Here is a 21,638-nt window from a genome sequence, read left to right as displayed (position 1 = left end):
ACAGCTGTATCCCTGTCGGGCAGGACTGGCTTCACTGCACGTACTTATTTACGTGATGCTGTCTACTTGACGGCATTTTCTCAAGTGTTAGATGTCCCCGATGGTGCTTATACCTCCCGGAGCAGCAGGGCACACGGCAGAACACGGTCCGCGGATGTGGCACAAGTGAGGCCGCCGGCTTCAGACACAGGCAGGTCCTGGCTTCGTGCACCTCTGGGTGTTTAACCTCTGAGCCTCGCTCCTCACTGGACGATGTCTCTATCGTACCATCTACCCCACAGGGTTTCCTTCAAAAGGTACCGGTAAAGCTTGTTGCACAGTGCCTGGCACACGATAAGCTCCCAGTTTTTGTAAACGGAAGTTGTTATTATTCATCACGGTGAACTGCTCGCTTTCTCCGCAGGCAGCATTAAGTTGGTGGGAGATCACAGGTGTCTCATCTCAAGTCCGTGGACACTTTCCTGAAGCAGACACATGAAAATGAATGTGTGTCTTACCCCGTCTCACTGTGGCTCAGTCACATGACTGTATGTCAATCAGCAAACACACATTTGCCTTTGGTGCAGTTCCTGGAGTTCACTGTATCCCGAGAGGCTGGAAAGTGAGGTGAGAGGCTTAACTAAGGTCAGCAGTCCGGGCTGAGGCTGAGCCAGTTCAGGAAGACTCTAAAATCCCACCTTCCGAAAGCAAATCACAATTTCCACACATTTCTCAGAGGACGCACTCATCCTGTGTGTCATCTTCAGGGACAAAGCGGCATTTTACGTGCACCTGAAATGATACGTGTGTGAGTCCGAGTCCCCGCCTGAGCAGCCGGCTTCTCTTGCTCCGCTGAAGGGCCCATCACTGTCTACAGCTGGCCTCTTAGCCCACTGTGGCCCCAGACCAGCCCTTCCCTTTCCCAACCTCCCAGCAGTGGGACATGCATCGCGGAGCCGCTCCTGACCATGCCTTACTATGTTACTCCACAGCAGCCCCTCACTCCTCTGGGCATCCTACCACCCACCCGCTCCACCCCACCTCGTGCTGAGCCCTACCCTGCTGTGCTCAGTGAGCACGGCTTTCAGCCCCAGTGGCGTCTGCAGCCCAGGGCTTGCCTAGCGGAAGCTCATAGAAAATCCACGTGTTACTCCTTGAAACCGCAGGAGACCACAAAAGACGCCCTGTGCTGAAGCTGGATGCCATATTATTCCATGTACAAAATACACGCGGTGTGTAAGACCAACACTTCTGCATGCGGTTTTTTAAAGGCACATTTCTTTACACTACAAACACTGGAAAAACATTTTGCACAGAGTGACCTTCCTGTGTGAACATTTTCTTTCTGCAGCAGTTATAACCATTAGACTTATAAGGAGATGTTAATAAAAATAATAGACAACTGTCAAGTCACGTATAAAAATCATCTTTGCAAAGGCCAGTCAGACCTTTGGTCTGATTTTAAATCCGACAAGATTTTACATGTGGAGTATACTTCAAATAAAAGTATGTCTCTTTGACTGCATACTAGTGGTAGGTACGTTTCTCTGTGTGTAACTCACACTTGTTTCCTTTGCCAACTGCATAAGGAAGGGTTTGCACCCGTTACTCTTCTTGAATTGATTCAACTCAACGAGCCCTGCTCCTGGATCCTTTGTATTTAAGATATCCCAGCATAAGTCCTCTCGCTTTGCAGACAAAGAGGCTTCCTGACAAAGGACTATGATTAGCAAATGCTTTTATTTCGTGCCTGATACCATAATTTCAATACATATAATACTAAGATGGCCAGACCCCAACAGGGCTAACTTATCTATACTGAGCAGAATCTGTGGACATTCACGACATGCAGAACTAACACAGTGTCAGTATATTAACCCTTGAGAAATCCCACCTTCCCCCACGTCCATTCCTGCAGCAGGTGGGGTGCGGGACCCACATGGCCCAGGCGGGGTGCAGAGGCTGCACACGCAGGAGCAGGGGCGCAAGAGGCATGAGGCGCTGGGGCCCCAGCAGAACGGAGAGCGTTTCCTCAGGGCACGGCACCCCACCACAGCAAACGGAAACCGGAGAGAGGGAAGCACGGGCCGACAGGAAACTGGGTTGGGATGTAGCCTGTCTGGGTCCCTCCACTGTGGACTGACTGTCCTCTCCTTTGTTAACAGTACGTATCTTGTGGCAAGATACTCTGAGACTACATCAGTATCCTGTTTCTCATCACACTTTCACCCACTAACTTAGCGCTGATGATTCTTGCTGTAGTTTTGCCAAATGGTGAAGATGAAAACTTTTTTGAAAACTGAAATTGATAACCCCAGAGACTGGTGTGCAGGGTTGCAAACTGCCGCCTGAAGGCCAGATTCAGCCTGGTTGGTAAATCAAGGTTTTGTGGAACACGGGCCCTTCACTTGTGTACTGTCCGCAACTGATTTCATGCTCGACGGCACAGCGGAGTAGGTGCAACAGACACCGTACGTTCCACAAAAGCCAAAACTACCATCGGTCCCTTTACAGAAAAAGTCTGCCAACCCCTGCCTTAGAGAAGAGACTGCATTTATGAAGCAGATACAGAATGTTTTATATGGAGCTAGAAAAAAATTCGTATACAGTAAAATCCTGGTCATCAAAATAAAAAAGAAAATTAGCTAAAAGGGTTGAAAAATAAAACTGAGACACTATTACAGAAAGCACAACAAAGGACTAAGAGACAGAAGATGGAAAAAATAAGAGACTTCACAGGATCCACCCAGAAAGGATTTTAGTTGATTAATAAAAGTTACAGAAAAATACAAGAGAAAATACTGACAGATTTTTTTAACCCATAGCTGAAGTACACAAATTCTTAGATTAAAATGACCCATAATGAAGGATAAAGACCCACTCCAAGGTACCGAGCATAAATTCCAAAAGCTTCCAGAGAGAAGAGAAAAAGAACAGAGCACATGCAAAGGAAGACCAACCAAAATGGCGTCATATATGTCAAGGACAACCACAGGATAAATGCTCACGACAAAATGTCCTCCAGGTTCTAAGAGAAAATATTCTTCCTGCTACAATTTGTACCCAATGAAACTATCTAACAGACGTTCTCAGAAATTCATGGATGCCAAACGCAACTCTTGTGTCACCTTCTTAGAGACGGATAGGAGAACGCATGCCGCTGAAGAAAGGATATACAGCTGACCTCTGAACAACATTGGTCTGCACTGTGCGCATCCACTTATACTTGGATTTTTTTCAACAGTAAATACGACTGCACTCCACAGTCTGAGGTTGGCTGAATCAGCTCATACTGAGGAAGCTCAGATACGGAGGGCTGACCTCACGTTATACTCAGATTTTCAACTATGTAGAGGGTCCACATAGGCACTGTTCAAGGGTCAACTTTAAATCAAGAATGAAGACAACATTCCATAAGGCAGGATTCACACAGGAAACTTCCCAGGATGTGGGCTGTCCAGTAGGGCTAGAGAGAAGTTTAGATTAAAGCAAACAGAGGCAGATCTCAGGGGATGAGCCTGGGCGGGGAGAAGTAGTAGAATTTAGAGATTATTTGACATGTTTAAGCATTTGGGGGCGAACACTGAAACACTGACCAACATATGAAAGACTGGACAGATCTTTAAGGAAAATTTTAGGTTCATTGAAAACCATGTAAGTAGAAAAAGAAGGCAATTACTAATCCAAGAAAAATAAAAAGTTGTAAAAGAGAGAAGCATCCCTGGGAACAATATTACAGACAGCAACAAACCACAACAACGTATTTTCAACTGCAGGAATTATCTGGTATGATGCAAGAGGGGAAGCAGCTGGTGTAAAAGAGAGATATTTTATCTACTGTAAGTCAATATACGCCAAAATTGACAAATCCAGAAACAGCCACAGATTATTTTAGAAATATGAAGACAAATAACAGCTTTACAAAGCTGAACATTATCCCAGACCCGTGAAAGGGCAAGTGGGGGCCAGGCTGAGCCCTCCAGCATCACTTGGTGACATGTGGTGTGCACGCACGGCTTTGGGGAGGCGCCATGATGGTGACTACCTCGTTCACCCCTCCCCCAACACCGCCCGATAAACCTTCCTTCAGAAGCTAGCTCAGATGGGAAGGACTCCCACCCCCATCAATCTCTGCTTCCTGCACGCTCCCACAGCTGCTGGTATATCCCTTATAGTAGTTTCCATGGACGTAACCAACAGCTACTGAGGATGGATTATGAGCCTGGCGCTGCATTACCTGGACCAGACGACTGGGATGCAGACAAGTGCTGTAACTGTGAGCTCCCGCCTACAGGTTTCCCCACGGTATTACCAACGTGAATTACCCGGCTCCCATTCCATCCAAATACCATTCAACCGGGGATAAAGAGAGCAGCACTCTTTCTCCAGGGCTACCTCACTTCTACTACTATTTTCTAGGACATCTAGTCCCGCCACCATCTAACCCAGTGAGTGCAAGGAGTCACCCCACACTATATTCTGTGGTTGTTTCCAGTTCAGTCCTGCTGGTGACGCATGGCTTCTGCCACCTGCCTCTCGGGGCATCCTGTCCTCTTCTACCTTCATCTTGAGCTCACGGCTCAAACCACTGCCTCTCCACCCCCCAAATGCCACTCAGGTGGGGCAGGGGCTCCACATCCCCTTGTTGGCAAGACCACGAAGTAGCATCGCCCCGTGCTCTCAGTGTCTGACACGGATCTCAAATTTCTCCCTCCCCAACATCTGCAGCCCAAGACCTAGGACGGCGGGAGGGTGAGGATGGCTTCAGAGCAGGGATCCCTTTTACTCTCACGTTTCTTTGGTTGAGAACCTTTTCTTTTATTGCTGTCTTCAAGCTCTTTATTCTACACACAAACACCTCTCAAGAGAAAACTGATCAGATATTTCAATAAGAAGAGAAGAGAGATAGAGGGGGGAGGAGTTTAATCGTGTATGCCCCTGTGGGAGCAACACGGCATTTCAACGATCACTTCTGAGGACAACTTTAAGTGGGAGATAAAAATATGATAGAAAAAGATAATCGATACAATCTCAAACAAATTTAGAACCAGATCCCTGAAACACGTGATTAGGTGACTGTTACCTCCATTTGAACCCCAGGTGTCTACGGATCCTCCGAAAGCACTTCTGCAGGGGGAGCGTCCTTCCCTCCCTGTCCCACGGATGCAGAGCTGGGTGTCTGAACTGCATGTGCATCACGCTTCGCTCTTCTAAGGGATAACAACGTCCTCTGATGGTTACAGGTGCATCTTTCCTTGTGAAGCAGGTCACTTGTCTATTTTACTTTGCTTTATTGAACACTACTGTGGCTGCTAAATGCCATGAACACAGCACTTTCTAATTTTAATGAATACCATGAAGTTCACATTGAAATGTATTTCTTTATTTGGGGCTCTAACCAATAAAGAAAAAACCCTACGTATACAACACACGCACACGCGCACACACACACCCTCAAGAGAAAACTGATCTGTTTTCAGTCTGATCCGTTTTCTTGTTTTTTTAAAGTGTAAGTGCAGAAGAGAAGCAAGTATCTTTTTTCTTTTTATTTTACGTGAATTTCCACTGGGATGTGCTATTTTCACGGTTTTAAAATTTAACTTAATCTTCTAACCTTAACTTTAAAATGACTCAGAAATCATGATTTCTAGTGTGAAATAAGAGGACATCGAACAGACTACTGCTTTATTTTAACTTCTAACAAACACCAAGAACAAAACCAGTCAGTCCAAAAGAAACAAACAGCAACAATAATTTGCCGCCTACTGCTAATGCTCAGTATTTGGTCCCAAACCAGTGGTTTATCTTTGCCACCCGCAGGTAGAGCGCCAGGCTGACGATAAAGTACTCTCCCATCTCCTCGATCCACACCAGCTCCAAGTGCACCCTTCCCTCCGCGTCTGCGTAGTCCACACGGTACATCTCCCCCAAGAAAGCAGGACCGTCAGAGGGCCCGGGAGAGGGTCTCATGCACACCGGGGAACTGAAACACCAGAAGGGTTTCCCATATTCTTCCAAAAGAGTTATGTCCATTACAGAGCAACTCTACAAAATAAACACAGATGTTCGTAAGTGTGAGGATAAAATGGCCAATTAGACCTGACTTAATAAATGTAGATGGAGCCTCGTCATGAAGGATTAAGTGAAGGAGGAGGGAGAAGAGGGAAGAGAACAAAATTACAGGAAGCGGGAACAGCATGTGACAAGCATGTGACAGTCCTCGGCAGGGGGTGTGGCGGGGAGGTGGGGAGGGCGGCCAGGTCAGCTCTGGCCATCACTGAACTGCTGCGCCTGCGCGTAGCAGCCGGCACCAACAAACGCAGAGACTGCCTTTCCAATGGTCAGAGCTGGGATAAAGCTTTGTTTCCTGTACGATTACAACGCTTCCCTTCCCACCCCACAGTGGGAACTGAATATCTGCTTCTCGATTACCAAGGAACACAAAACAAATTATATTATTTTTATATTATGCTGACCCTTTAAGTCTGCCATGTTGATATTTTGCCTTTCTAGGTCCTCAAGGTCCATTGTGACTTCAACATTTTAGCACGTGTTTTTGTAAGACTCATCTAAGTCCACTTTAAAAAGTCAGGTCTGTGCTCCTGAAGACATGAAATAATATTCCTTTGTATGTGATAAATCTTTACCAAGGTTTAAACAACTGCTCACAAATAAACAGAATAAAACATCTCAGTATATCAAATAGCAAGTGGATCAAGAGAGAATCCTTAATGATACTGAAGTGCTTGCTTTTCACGCTCAACAACAACGCTGCTCTTGGCCTCAGCCATCACCCCTAGTCACTGTCACAAGGCATCCATGCTTGTAGGCAGAATTACGCCAGCTTAACTGGGGCCCTCTGCATCCACAGCAGACGCATCCTGTGGAAATCCTGTTCATCCCACAACACACAGATGGAGAGGAGTGACAACCAGGGCGCCCACGGGCACAGGGATCACAGGAGAAGCGAGACTGCGTGAGAACCCTCCTCGCCGCCCCCCTGCCAGTCCCCGGCCACCACATCCTCCCTCCCCTCCGTGTGGCTGGTTTGTGATAGAGGTAAAAACTGATTTAACTGTTCAAGGAAAAATCTGTATGCTGGAACTTATAACTGCAATAAACTTTAAGTTGGTGTCCTAAGATGTAACTGAAAAGTAATTAAGATGTTTCTGAGTAAATGTTACTTGCCTGGTCCAACCTACGGCTCCACTCTTTCTCCACAAAACGAACAGCCAGAAGGACTTGGAGGGAACAGAGGCTGCAATCAACACCGCTCAGCAACGCACCGCGCGCCACCTACGCACCAACTCCACCACGCCCAGTGGAAAACGAAAGGCCCTCAATACACGTTGGATAAATCAATCAACTGATCGCCACTGGCTAAGAGGACGTGCACAAATCTTCAGACACCAGAACAATAAATCTAGGACTTTCAAAGCAGCATCATACATATACATCAACAGACACATTCATTATACAGAAACCAGGTACTTTAAGAAAAAAAAAATTACCTTTATACAGCCATCAAAAATATTAGTTTTCCAAGAAAGACCAACTTTTCCAATAAGAGGTAGGTGTTCGGTGCTATTTTTAAAACTTATCACACTGAGCTTCATATATTCATTTTCAATGTATTCTGAAAAGATCAAAGATTTTTAAAATTACTATATGCCAACCAATGCAGGACAACAAGTCAAGATCCCTCAGATCTGCTGCTCTATAAAGGAAGCCTCGTGGAGCTAAGTGCTGGGTTCAGGGGTGGAAGGAGACCCTGACACAGCTGACTCGGGCGTCTGGCTGAGGCGAGGGCACTACTATATCCACCTGCACTCCTGAGACAGAGAAATGAGCTTGTCTCAATGGTGAGACGGGGAGATGCCTGGGGTGGACAGGACAGCACCCTGTCACCGATGGGGAGACAGCTACGAGGCAAGGGTTCCACTGATTTGATTAAACAAACCGCTAGGAAAATGGGAAACCAGAGCCGTGGAACTTAAGAAAACCGAGGCCGGAAACTGCACAGGAAAAGGGCATTAAATGTGAGGGAGGGGAGAGACGTCCAGAGAAAGGAGGGGTGAGAGCCAGTGAACGTGGAATGCGGTCAGGGAAGGAGCCCAGCGCACGTCTTCGCAGGACTGTATGAACAAGCAGAAATCCCACCACATGCTGACCAAGAGCTGAGACCAGAGCCCTGCCCTCCCTGGACCAACGCAGAGCTGCCCGGGAGCAGCCTCGCCACCCAGGGCTGTCACGGCCCAGGTGCACGCACGCCTGGGGGCCTACAGGACGGCTGAGCCCCGTGCAACCACTTTAATGCGTCCTGCAAAGGGGAGCATCACCCGTGACGAGGTCACAGGCCTTCACTCGCACGCAAGCTTTCTTCAGAGGCAACACCTGATCAAGGGTGAGATGTGAGTCACACGCAGAGCAGAGAAAGGAGAGCAGAGAAAGGCACATGCTCTCTGACCCCATGCTGCTCATTTCATGGGACAAAATAAAACCAGAACCAAGCTGCCCTGGGAGCCAGAGCCCCGTTCTAGAAACTCTAGACGGTGTCCTCACGGAAGTGCGGCCAAAAGATCAGGACCAGGACACGAGCTCTGGGCGGGAGCCCCGCGAGGCGGCGCAGCTCCAGCCCTGGAAGGCCTGTTAGCCAGTCTGGTCCAAGGACAGAGGCTGCCCACATTCCCTCCTCTGCTGCTGAGTGCTCAGCGAGAACCGTGCAGCTTCTCAAGCGAGGCCTCGGAGAAGGCGAAGCGACGACATCCTGAACAGCAGATGTGGCTCTGCTCTGCCCTTGGTCACCACACAGCCACGTGCAGGACTGCTGGCTTGTCCTCAAGACATGGCAGAAAGTGGACCCCAAGGTACAGCAGCCAATAACAGCTCAACGGCAATTGTCTGAGTTGATAAACATGAAATCTCTGTAGGAAGCGAGGACTGTTGCTACTCTGTTATCACCAGACATTCTCCCTGTAGAACAGCGAGAACACTGTGGTATCTTAAAAGGTCAGAGCTCTTCCCACTGACCCTGTGTAACTGCTTGCTTCTCTAAGACAGAACAAGGTGAAGCTCTCTGTACATGTAAGCGATCTGCACACAGAATGCATATGTGAAGGTGAACGCAAATAAAATAGGTCATGTTTTTGAGTATTTACTGTACACCAAGCATATGTTACATACTTTGTGTACAGCAGCTTAAAAGAATACCTTAGAATAGCACTATTAATTAGACACTGCAATTCTCTGAGCTCACAGGTGAGAAAGCTATGCGCCGAGAGGTGAGCAGTACCTTCCTTGCCCGAGGCCACGCAGTGGTCAGCGGAAGAAACGTGACCCAGACCTGTTCTGCGTCTGGAGTCCATGTTACAACAGATTAAAACAGATATGAACATGGGGACACATGATCACCCATTGGTTTCAATACTAGCTGAGAATGTATAACGTAGGTCTAGATTCTCATGGAGTTTTGTTTTCATTTTACTGCCAATAGAGAAAAATCTAAGAATGCACAGACAGATGCGCTGGGGAACCGTTTATGGCTCCCAAAACTGTTGCTGATTTGCCCATGCTCACTACCTCCCGTTCCCAGCCCTCCCGTAACCAGGTCGTGAGTGGCCTGGCTCCTTCCCTGAGACGCGCCCCTGCTCACCTGGGTCAGAGTGAGCCGTGGGAGCAGGTAGAGAAGGGAAAACGCCTCTGACAGACGCAGGGGCAGAGGCCCAAGTCCTCGCAGAGTGGGCACGGGCAGCACTCTGGGGTCGACTACTCGGTGTGACAGGGCGATGTTTTCACAAGAGAAGCCACAGTGTGTCACACGTATACAAACGCAGAGTCTAGCTCTTCCAGAGAGACGGTGAGCTACTGTATCCTTATACATTCCCGTGCTGCTCAAACCATTCAGAATAAATTCTGTAGTGGAGACTCTAACTTTAACCTACCAATACGTAAGGCCATCCTCAAAACGCAGAGAAATACAATGCAAGGCTCACCACTCTGGGCTTCCCGCGACATGCACGCACAAGCACGGACTTCAGAGTCGTAAGGAGCTCGTTCCAAACCTGCCCAGGCATTTGCTAGAGGTATGACCATGGCCAAGCTCCAAGCCAAGCAAAATGAGACACAAATAGAGAGCACTTTATAAAGCTTTGTGATTAGTGGAACAAGTAGTAAACAGTAACATTACAGGGTGAATTGTCATAAATGCCAGACTAAGGTTGCTAAGCACCTTAACGTATTATCTCAACCATAATACTCCCTCTGAAGAGCCAAGCCCACTGCCAAGCAGAAAGATGTACCATGTTCATGGAATGCAAGACTCAACACCGTTAAGGCATCCGTTTACCCAAATTGATATACAGACTTAATACAATCCAAATCATAATCCCAGCAGGCATTTAATAAACAATTTACAAATAAATAATAAGATGTGACAGGCTGATTCACATGGAAATGCTAAAGACCTAAAACAGCCACACAATCTTGAAAAAAAGAAAAATAAATGACTTCAAGACTTACTATAGAGCTAAAGCAATCAAGACAGTGTGGTATTACTACAAAGATACACAAACAGATCAACAATATAGAACAGACAGGTCCAGAAATAGACCAACACTTTTACAAGCAACTGATTTTTGATGAAGACATCAAAATAATTCAATGAGAAAAGAAAGCCCTTTCACAAATGGTGCAATAACAACTTGCTATTCATACGGGAAAATAACATGAACCTCAACCCTTACCTCATACTTCACACAAAAATTAAATTAGGGATGGATCACAGACCTAAATGTAAAAGCTAAAACCATAATCCAGCTGGAAGAAAGAACATCTCCATAACCTAGAGTAGGAAAAGTTTTTAAGACAGAAAAAAGAAAATACCATAAAACAAGAAAATAATAAATTAGATTTCATCAAAGTGAGAAACTTCTGATCACTAAAAGATACCACTAAGAAAATGAATAAGCAAGCCATAGACTGGAAAAAAATATTTTCAAAACATATATCTGACAAAGGACTGTTATCCAGAATATATAAAGAGCTTCTATGGTTGAGAAATAAAGAAACAAATACTGATTTAAAAAAAAAAAGAAAACACCACAAAAGGATTAAAGACACTTCAAAAAAAGATATGCAAATGAACAATAAGCACGTGGAAAAGTACTCAGCACTATTGGCCATTAGGGAGAAACTACTGCTACCATACACCAGACGAGCTAAAATTTAAAAGACTAATAACATCAACGGTTGCCCAGGATACGGAGCAGCCAGAACACTCACACACAGATGATGGAGTGTGAAATGGTACAACAACTCTAAAAAAAAGAAGTTTGGCAATTTCTAATACATAAAAATTTCTTATACATAAAAAAAAAAGACTGGCAACTTTTAATCCATAATTAAACCTGCTCTAATTCGACTTCCCAGTCCTAGGTATTTAGCCAAGAGAAATGAAAACATATGCTCACAAAAAAGACTTGCACAAGAAATCTATAGCAGCTTTATTCATAACAGCCCAAAACAAAAACAACCCTAATTCCCTCTCTATCAACAGGAAAACTGGTGAGCAAATTCTGGTATACTGGGCTTCCCTGGTGGCGCAGTGGTTGAGAGTCCCCCTGCCGATGCAGGGGACACGGGTTCATGCCCCGGTCCGGGAAGATCCCACGTGCCGTGGAGCGGCTGGGCCCGTGAGCCATGGCCGCTGAGCCATGACTGCTGAGCCTGCGCGTCCGGAGCCTGTGCTCCGCAACGGGAGAGGCCACAGCGGTGAGAGGCCCGCGTACCGCAAAAAAAAAAAAAAAAAAAAAAAAAGAGACGTCGGAATGGGAGCGAGAAGGAGGGACAGAAGGCTGCTGGACACATCCAGTCCCACTGACACGCACCAAGCCCACCCGGGAAACTGCACTGGGAAGAAGACCTACCCCTGGGTTTTTCAACATGAACCCTTCTTGCTAAGCCAGCTTTAGGTGAAGTTTTCTATGTAGAAAATTAGGTTCTAGGTAGCTTTCAAACAAAAAATAACTTTCCCATCTATACAGAAGTGTTGTTTTCTTTTAAAATAATTTTTGAATCAGAAAACATGAATACATTTATAAGTGGAAGAGGAGCTGATGGAAAACTGGTTTGAAATAATGAACAGATAAGAGACCAAGGGCTAAATAAAGGTCCCGGAACAGGCAGGAGCAGGTATATTTAGGAATGGAAACTGGAAAATCTTTTGGCAAGACAGTGAGACATCTTTTTCTCTGAAACAGGAAAAATCAAGCCTACAAACAGACCGTGCCACCGTGGAGATGCGCTGGCAGGTGAGGGAGGACGACCAGTCTCAGCACGGCGGGTCGTGAGCCTTGAGAACGAGGAAGATGAGTGTGACTGTGTTTAAACAGCCTTTCTGCGAAATACAAGGCAGGACTAACAAGACTTGATTAGAAGATTTCTGAGTAGCAACAAGGGATGAGTTGAAGTCTGACAGCCCCAGTGGACATGTGTTTGTGACTTCCTGCAAGGAACTGCCGGGCATTCACGAAGTTAGACTCTGAAACAGAGTCAAGAGTCCGGAAATGCAAAAGAGGAGGAAGAGGGCTCATCACATAAAGGTTTGAGGCGCCTCCTCACAGGTCCCGTGTTACCGCCGGGGCTGGCTTCAGGGGCCACAACCTGTGTGGATACGAGGGACCCCTCCTGGTTTAATGTGCTGCTGTCAGCATTTTGAACTTAATAATTTTCTACCGAGGAGCGCCGCGTTTCATTTTGCATGGGGTCCCACAAATCACATGGCCTCTTCTGCTTCAGGGCAAGGACCACTGACTCCCTGCGAGCACTGACATAAAACGTATGGAGATCAGCGTTCTCCTGCTCTGTGAACAGAATCTGTAATGCTGATTTTTCATAATGAGTCACCAAAAGTACAAAGCAGGAAAAAATGTACTAACAACCACTGATGAAGATGCTCTGAAGAATTATCTGTTCTACTTTTTCTAGATAATCACCACCTAGAAAGTACTGTATTATTTCTAATGCCTTCCCGTTATCACAAATGCTTAGAGAGGATAATCTGACCTAGAAACATAGAAAGTAATTAGTATCAAGGGAACAAAACAGGGAACAAAAAAGTATCTATTTTTGGAATCACAAAAATAAAAATGGGATAACATGCTATGTATGAAAAGTATCTTAAACAAACACTAACAACTTTAAAAGCAGAATTTCTTAAAGAGAGGTTATCTGGGCTAACCAGTGTCTGCTGCTCAAAAGTTGAACAACCCTACTTTTTTCATAGAATAAAAATAAGTTTCTCAGGTCCATAACTTCTTTCAAACCCCTCAATATTTTCTATTGTGTCTTACAGAATAAGGCACTGAATATTTATCATTTAATCAGTACTTTAATGAAAAGCATATTGCAGAATCTCTATAGGAGACAGAACAAATCTAACAACAGATAATGGAAACATAATCTAAACATATTCCTTGACAATGGCAGCACAAAAATGAGTTGAGAAAGGTGAAGGACCTACATAAGAAAACATTTCTCCTAAGGGCAGAGAAGAAAATTTAAAGAAATGGAGAGATAGTCCAAAACCCTAAATAAAAACACATCAATTCCTTTCAAATTAATGTCCACATTCAATACAAATCTGATCAAAATCCAAATAAGACACTTAACATCTGGCCAGGTGACTATCAATTATATCTAAAAGAATAAGTGGATGGAAATAACTGAGAAATGCTGGATGAATGCTCACCAGTAAGAAATGCTACATCGGGGGAGGGACACATTTTCATAACACAGTTCACAAGTAAAGCTTGAACTGCCTTCCTGCCTGGTGGAGATACAGGGAGAAGGGGTGCCAATCCTCAGCAGAGAGAAAGAGCCCCAAGCGCAAAGGGCACAGGAACCTGCAGGCTGCGTGTAATCTTTATGTTAATCAAAAGGAAGTGTGGGTTTAAAACATGAAGAGAAATAATGTAAAGGAAACAAAGGTGAATATTCGCCTGATCCTGGCAAGTGAGTACTTTCTACGTGAAAAAATTTCGGAAGAAACAAGGAAGAAAGGACTGATTACGTACAATTAAAAACTTTGGAAGGATCCAAAGCAACATATACCAAATTAAAAGGCAAAAGACAAAACGGAGAAAACACTTGCAGCAAATATAACTCGTATAAATCTTGTAAACATTTAAAACAATGGAACCAATCAAACACAAACAGATGGAAATTCAATCAGGAGAGAAATGTAAAAACAAGACAACACTAGCACATGCCCACCTCCTGGAAGCACTCCTTACTTCCTCTCACTTCCTCACTTTAGTCCTCAGGGAACCTTACATGGAAGGTTCTCATGCAACTGCACCATCACACACTTGTGACAGGTACTCCGGAATCTGGATCCTACGAAGACGCCCCTGAAATAGCCTACCAGATAGCTGCTACAGTAGCCATAAACTTCTGCTACAGTCAACAGGCTTTTTTAAATAGCTAACCTGACATTCAACATTTGCAAATTTAAAACAATCAGATGTCATTTGCACCTCTCAAATCATCAAATATTTTTCAAATTAATGCTCATGATAATAGTGCTATAATCATGAAAATGGAGACCTAAATGCCCAACAGAAGGAGACTGGGTCAATAAATCCTGATAAAACCAAACAATGGGTTGTCACACAACTTTTCAAAATCTGATTTTTCCAAAGAGTACTACTTAGTGACGTAGGGAAAAAGCAAGCGCTGTTCACACAATGTGGTCCACAAATATAAATACAGCTACAGATTTGAAAATGGACCAAAATATAAACAAGAGTTGTCCTTGGGTGACTTTCATTTGCTTCTTTAGAAGTGTCCATATATTCAGAATTTTCAAATCCCATAATAAGAAAAAGACATTAGTTTTTAAATGCATTTTTATAACAACTCAAATAAGTGACAGAAGCAGCATACCTTGTTACTTAAAAATTCTTTCCCACTACCAAACGTAAAATAGATAGCTAGTGGGAAGCAGCCGCATAGCACAGGGAGATCAGCTCGGTGCTTTGTGACCACCTAGAGGGGTGGGATAAGGAGGGTGGGAGGGAGGGAGACGCAAGAGGGAAGAGATATGGGAACATATGTATAATTGATTCACTTTGTTATAAAGCAGAAACTAACACACCATTGTAAAGCAATTATACTCCAATAAAGATGTAAAAAAAAAAAAATTCTTTCCCTTTGCTTCTTTACCATCACTCTCCCTCTCAATACTGATAAAAAGACTACAATCTGCTGTACTATGTAAAACCTTTTTCCCTCAGCTTCTGAAAATTGGTAATAATTATCCTGATACAAAGATCAAAAAATATGCATTCTTTCATACTTTGCACTGCTCATCATGCTCTTTTTCAAGCTCTATTAACACTTCAAAGACACAGCTGGACTACTTCCCGTCTGCTGAAGCTTCCACTGGGCTGCACCCATTCTCATCCTGAGACCGTCTATTCTTAGCAAGGCCTGCCTGCGAGGCTGGCCCTTGGCTGGTGTCTGGGGATGGATTCCAGGAGTGCCCCCGCCTCACCATCCCTCGCTGACAAGAGTGGGTCACCTGCCTGAACAGTCTGTACCAACAATGTGGTTCCTGCTGAGCACCTTTCCACCTGGGAGTCTGGAGTTTGGGCGAGCCAGGCAGCAGGTGCCCATGTAACCAGCCCCAAAAAGAACCCTGGGTGCTGAGTCTCCAACACACTTCTCGGGTAGGCAGCATTTCGCAGGTGTCCTCACGACTCCTGTGTGACCGCACATCCTGGGAGTGGACCCTTGGAAGCCTGCACCTCCTTCCCCTAGACTTCACCCCTTGAGGCTTTTCCCCTCCACTGACTTTGCTCTGTACCCTCGGGCGGTAATAAATCTTCGCCATTAATAAAACCATACCTTGAGACCTGTGAGTCCTCCCAGCGGATCAATGAACCTCCCAGCAGATCCACTGGGTCTTGGGGACCCAATGCCAACAGTCTACCCACATTTGCAAAAGAACAGAGATCATAATGTGCACAGGAAAACCCACAATGCACTTTAAGAAGCTTACTTCAAGTTTCCATTTACAAATTATTACAAATTGAATAAATCCAATTCAGGTAACAAAATATGTCTTCTCTTAAACATCCTTTTAGTTTAATTTTAGTGGCAATACCCAAAGAAGCAGGTAGCAAACATGGACAGGCTCAGGAATCATGAACCTTCCTTTGAAAAAAAAGGTAATACTGTTCCTTTTAAGAAAATTCTTAATGCAGCCATGACTCGTCAAAGTGACAGAACACATGAAAATACAAACAGAAAACATCCCAGGTCCTTGGGGGGAGGAATATGACAAAGTTCCAAGGAGAAGCAGTCAAAGAAACCTTTAGGGAAAGAAGAAAGGACCTGGATTCTCTGTATTCACCATCAGCAGCGCTGAGAGGTAGGACATCCTCTCCCTGGACAGCGTCTGACTGAGGAGGATACGTCTAGAGCTCGAGCTCTGCACTGGCAAACTGGAGGACCAGGCAGAGCCGCCAGCACGGAGCCTGCTCTGACCTGAAAGGCAGACAAGGTGAACAGTACAGCAGGCGTGGTGTCACCACGTGGGAGCTGAGCCCACCAGAGAAGTGTGGGAATTCACAGCCCAGAGGCGTTGGCTGTGGCCTCACAGCGCTGGCCAAGTGCAGGGTCCCAGGGTGCTCATCCCCCAAGGGTGAGCTCTGTGTCTCAGGGATCTCACTCCAGCTCCAAGAACCAACTAGGGTCTTCTGGTTTGATTTTAGTAACATGTATTGCAACTGCAACACTAAAAATCCAAAGAACCTGGTAGCACAGTACATGAGACAGAGTTAATAAAATAGAAGAGAGGGATATTTTATTCAGAGAAAATACTGTGACCAAGAGGCAGAGAGCATAAAACGGCCAGCGCTCACTGAGTGCTTCACTGCGGCTGCTCTGCATGAATATAAACATGGCGTGAATCTTCTGATTATCTGTAGTCCCTGCATATGAACCGACTAAACAGTCATTTCTGGAGATCATTTTAGCCCATCGTAGGCAAATTATTCTACACAATGCATTCTATACTAAAACTCTAGAGAAATATATACATTTCCTCTAAAGGATGAAGGCATGCTCAGATTTATAGACATATCGTGGTACAACTAATTAAAATAGCTACGAATTGCTATAAGTCCAATATTTATCAGAATACCTGACAAGAGAATCTGGAACTGCAAAAGGTGTGCACGGTACCTTGGGCAGCTGCTGCTTCAATGATCCCATGCTTTCTCAGTCACTGTAGTTTTACTGTGTGTTTAACATTTGGTAAGACCAGTAGCCCTCTTATTATTTTCAAAATTTAATCAAGACCTGGATGGTGGTCACACAGTTGTTTGCTTTATGATAATTTGTTTTATGCGTTTCTCCTTGTGTCATTTAACAATACAAAAAAAGTTTAACCACGCAGGTGGCTTCAGAGTTACGGGTAACGGTCTACTTCTTACACTGTGTGGCGGCTACGTGGGTTTTTTAATTGCTTGTTTTTCTGTAGTCTAAACACACATCGGACAGAGAAAAGATGACACTACCTCACACTTAAAACTTTAAAACAAAAATTTTATCAACCATGCCATATTCATGTGTATTCGTAAATGGATTTTAGAGTCAACTTTTCAAGTTTCATAATAAATTCCCTTTGGGATTTTTTAATAGAACTGTAATGAATTTGTGGACTAAATTGGTACAGCCTCAGACGTTTTATTTAAAGATGGAATGCTGGAAGCGGTCCTATGAAATGACCAAACTCAGGCTCTGTCCATCAATTACGTCATATTTAAAGTTGTACCTTTCCACTGCCTCCTACCTGGGTCTGGCCCACTCCCCATTAACCCGTCTGAGCGCCACCACTAGTCGCTTTACGCCGGCCCCGGCCCCCCTTGGCCTGCCCCTCCTCAGAGCCCTCCGGGAGTCCCTGGAGTCACCCTCCCCAGGGCCTGCGACCTGGCCCAGCAGGCTTCTCTGCACCCGTCATGGAGGGCAGGCGACACGCGTGAGACGTGCGCATCCGCCGCCAGCACACCCCCTGCATCCCGCCAGCAACTGTCAATGCACGCACCAGACACACAGATGGGCCTGGTCCCCTCTCCTTCCTGCCACTCCCCATAGGCTGCCTCCTCAGAGCCAGGCGAGGATGCCCCCAGCTCTAGGGATGTGATGATAGAACATTTATCCTTGATGGGGTACAGTGCTGTCACCCCCTCCTGCAATGACATCGCTGGAATTTACTAAATATACTCCCTGGTACCACAAGACAGTTTCTCAAAAACTGTAGCAGGCGTTGGAGTCTGTACTCCGGTGAAATGTAACAACTCTGATGGCAATGGCGCCCCCTGCTGACCCTCATCGCAGAACTACATGCAGAGGAAGCACCTGAGTCTTGTGTGAAGTCTTAGGGTGAAAGTGTTCCTCACTGTGAAAACAACAGATGAAGGTGAATTATTCCCACAGAAGTTTCCTGTCCTCCTTCACTTTACCTGGCCTCCTGTGTGTCCTAACAACCATCTCACCTTCTCAGGGGTGTGTCAGCACTCCAGCAGAGAAGGGCCCCACCTGATACCTGTACAATGTCAACACCTTGAAAAGACAGAGTCACACACACAAGAAGATCCACTCTAGAAGCACATCACTGCAAAGTACGGTGGAGAGGAGACAGCGGCCAGGCTCGGGTGCAGATGGAGCTCCGCCATGCAGCAGCTGCTCGTCATTCAAGAACTGGCCTACGGTCCACTCCAGCCGCCCTGTTAACAACACGGGAGAGATCACAGTGCCCAGCCCACAGGCTTGCCGTGGAGATTAATACAAATATGAAACGTTCAGCAAGCACCTCTGATGAGCGCCCATCCGTTTTCTCTGTCACCATTGTCCTGTCCTCATCATCATCACGGGCACAGCTTAGGCATGAGGGACACACACAAAGCTCCGTCAACATGATGCTGTATTTGCTGAGAACGAGGAGAAGGGGAATCCTCTCCTCTGAAGTCCTAGCACCTGCCTAAGACAGACCTCAACCCAACCCCTGGAGAACAGAGATCGTGTCAGGTAGGAAATGCTGGAAGTGAAGGGCCCCTGAGGATGCAGGGCTGGAGCCCTGGAGAGCGAGAGAACAAGTTCTCTGCCAACACCAGCCCCAGGCCCACGAGTTTGTGCCCTGGGTATAGACAGGGGGCATGTCAGCAGTCCCCTCGACAGTGTATACCGGGAAAAGGGATAGATTTCACCCTCTATTTTAAATATCAGGATAAAGGTAAATGGGTTAAAATACAGAGAAGATAATTTGGGCTCAGTGAAAGGCCACATTTTCACACCTTCACAAAAGCGAGTGGGCTGTTTCCGGGCAGAGCAAATTCAAGCCCAGGAGGGGCATTCTCTAGATCACCTCACCAGTCCTTCCTAACTCTGAGAGTCCAAGATTCTGGGCATAAAGACCACTGAAGAGGGCTTCCCTGGTGGCGCAGTGGTTGAGAGTCCCCTGTCAATGCAGGGGACACGGGTTCGTGCCCCGGTCCAGGAAGATCCCACGTGCCGCGGAGCGGCTGGGCCCGTGAGCCATGGCCGCTGAGCCTGCGCGTCCGGAGCCTGTGCTCCGCAACGGGAGAGGCCACAACAGTGAGAGGCCCGCGTACCGCAAAAAAAAAAAAAAAAAAAAAAAAAAGAAAAGACCACTGAAGAAAACCTGAAAATTAAACAATCTAAGCAGTCAACTCAAAAAAGCTAGAAAAAGATCAAAATAAACCTAAAGAAAACAGATGATTTCTAGAAAATCATATAAATACTAAAACTGATTCAATTAAAAGTAGAAAACCTGATTATAACAGAATCAGAAACAGATTTAAAACATAAAAAATAAAGGAAAACTGTACCCTGAGTTTAAATGGAAAATGCTAAAAACCAAATAACTGAAACCAGTACCTTAAAAATAAGCATACATGTGACAAGAGAAGCTTATCTTAGGGATTCTAGGATGTTAACCAATAGAAGATACATTAATGAAATTCACTATAATGGTGTAAAGGAGAAAAAAAATCATATCATCAACAGTTGCCCAAATGTATTTGATAACATTTAACAATTATTCCTGATTTTTTTCAAAAAATCCAACAAATCCAGGAATAGAAAGAAACTTCCTTAACTTGTAAGAACACATAACAAAAACCTGGAACAAACATACTTAGCGATAACGTATTTTATTAACTTAATTTCCCATTAAGTTGGTAATACCCTCGTAAGAGGGGAATTTGCCAGTGTTCTTCAAAATTACATCTGCATTTACCCTGTGAGCTAACAACCCTACTTCTAAGCAAGCCTCCCAAAGACAAGTTGCTGAAACATGAAGCAATGTGTGAACAACGCTATTCTTTGTATATTCGCTGTTCCACCACCTGTAACAGCAAAGACTGGAAACCACGGAAAAAAACATTAACAAACTACCTATCTATGGATGTTTTAAAAAGAGAGAATGAAAAAGATCTGTATCTCATTCTAAAGACTAATCTCCAGGGCTTCCCTGGTGGCGCAGTGGTTAAGAATCCGCCTGCCAATGCAGGGGACACGGGTTCGAGCCCTGGTCTGGGAAGATCCCACATGCCGCGGAGCAGCTAAGCTCGTGTGCCACAACTACTGAGCCTGCGCTCTAGAGCCCACGAGCCACAACTACTGAACCCTGCATGCCACAACTACTGAAACCCATGTGCCTAGAGCCCGTGCTCCACAAGAGAAGCCACTGCAATGAGAAGCCCGCGCGCCTCAACGAAGAGTAACCCCTGTTCGCCACAACTAGAAAAGCCCGCACACAGCAACGAAGACCCAACACAGCCAAAAATAAATAAATAATAAACAAACAAACCAACATGCCCATTAAAAAAATAAATAAATAAAGACTAATCTCCAGAATAAATTATTAATTGGGAAAAAGGAAGGAACTTAAAAGGGAGTATAGTATGCCGCATTAAAAAAAAATGGAAGAAATATGAATATATTGATATATAGCATTATGTATTCAAAAAGAAACATTTAAAGAACAAACCTTAGCTAATATAAAGGGTTAACTTTGAAGGGAGGAAAGGAAGAGAAGTGAAGGGACAAGAGTAGAAGTAAATGTCTCTGAACTACATTGCTTTGTAACTTCAACTTTGGACCATATAAATGTTGTATGTAATTTTTAAATGTAAAAGTAGGAGCAAAGGAATCCTGAAAAAATAAAAAATCAACTGAAACAAATCACTCTAATTGTATATCAAAGAGATAGCATACCCACAGACAGCAGAATTATTTTAGGTGACTTAACTTTTTCTAACATGACATATCTTAAACACATAAAGAACCACAAGGAAAATCTTAATTAAAATAACATTCAGTAGATTATTACTAATAATTTCAGTACTGTTTTTGAAATTATTATATATTTTGATGTTGTTCGGCACAAAGACTTTGAGCAGAAGAAAAGAAATATAAGTGTATAATAAAAAAGGTTAATTAAAAACCCCAAGATCTTTAATTTAAATGAATGTATGATTTATTTCTACGTATTATAAAATCTACAAACCTCATAGCTCTGCCTACTGAAAACCCTAAAAGAAATGAAAACCCAAGAGTAACGTGCATCCCCA

The 21,638-nt window shown here is 44.7% G+C and overlaps 1 protein-coding gene across 1 annotated transcript in view; it reads right to left on the bottom strand.

Moving 5' to 3' along the window:
• Positions 1 to 5,550: 5,550 nt before the first annotated feature.
• The window catches only part of FBXO15 (F-box protein 15), a 40,036-nt gene continuing 23,948 nt past the window's right edge, over positions 5,551 to 21,638 (bottom strand). Inside the window, 2 exon segments of the mRNA XM_079941809.1 lie at positions 5,551 to 6,024; positions 7,491 to 7,615. Coding sequence (XP_079797935.1) covers positions 5,755 to 6,024; positions 7,491 to 7,615 — 395 coding nt within the window. The 3' untranslated portion in view covers positions 5,551 to 5,754.

Source organism: Stenella coeruleoalba (genome assembly GCF_951394435.1).
Source record: "Stenella coeruleoalba genome assembly, chromosome: 14".
NCBI classification, from domain to species: Eukaryota; Metazoa; Chordata; class Mammalia; order Artiodactyla; family Delphinidae; genus Stenella; species Stenella coeruleoalba.
This window is presented reverse-complemented; position numbering and strand designations above follow the sequence as displayed.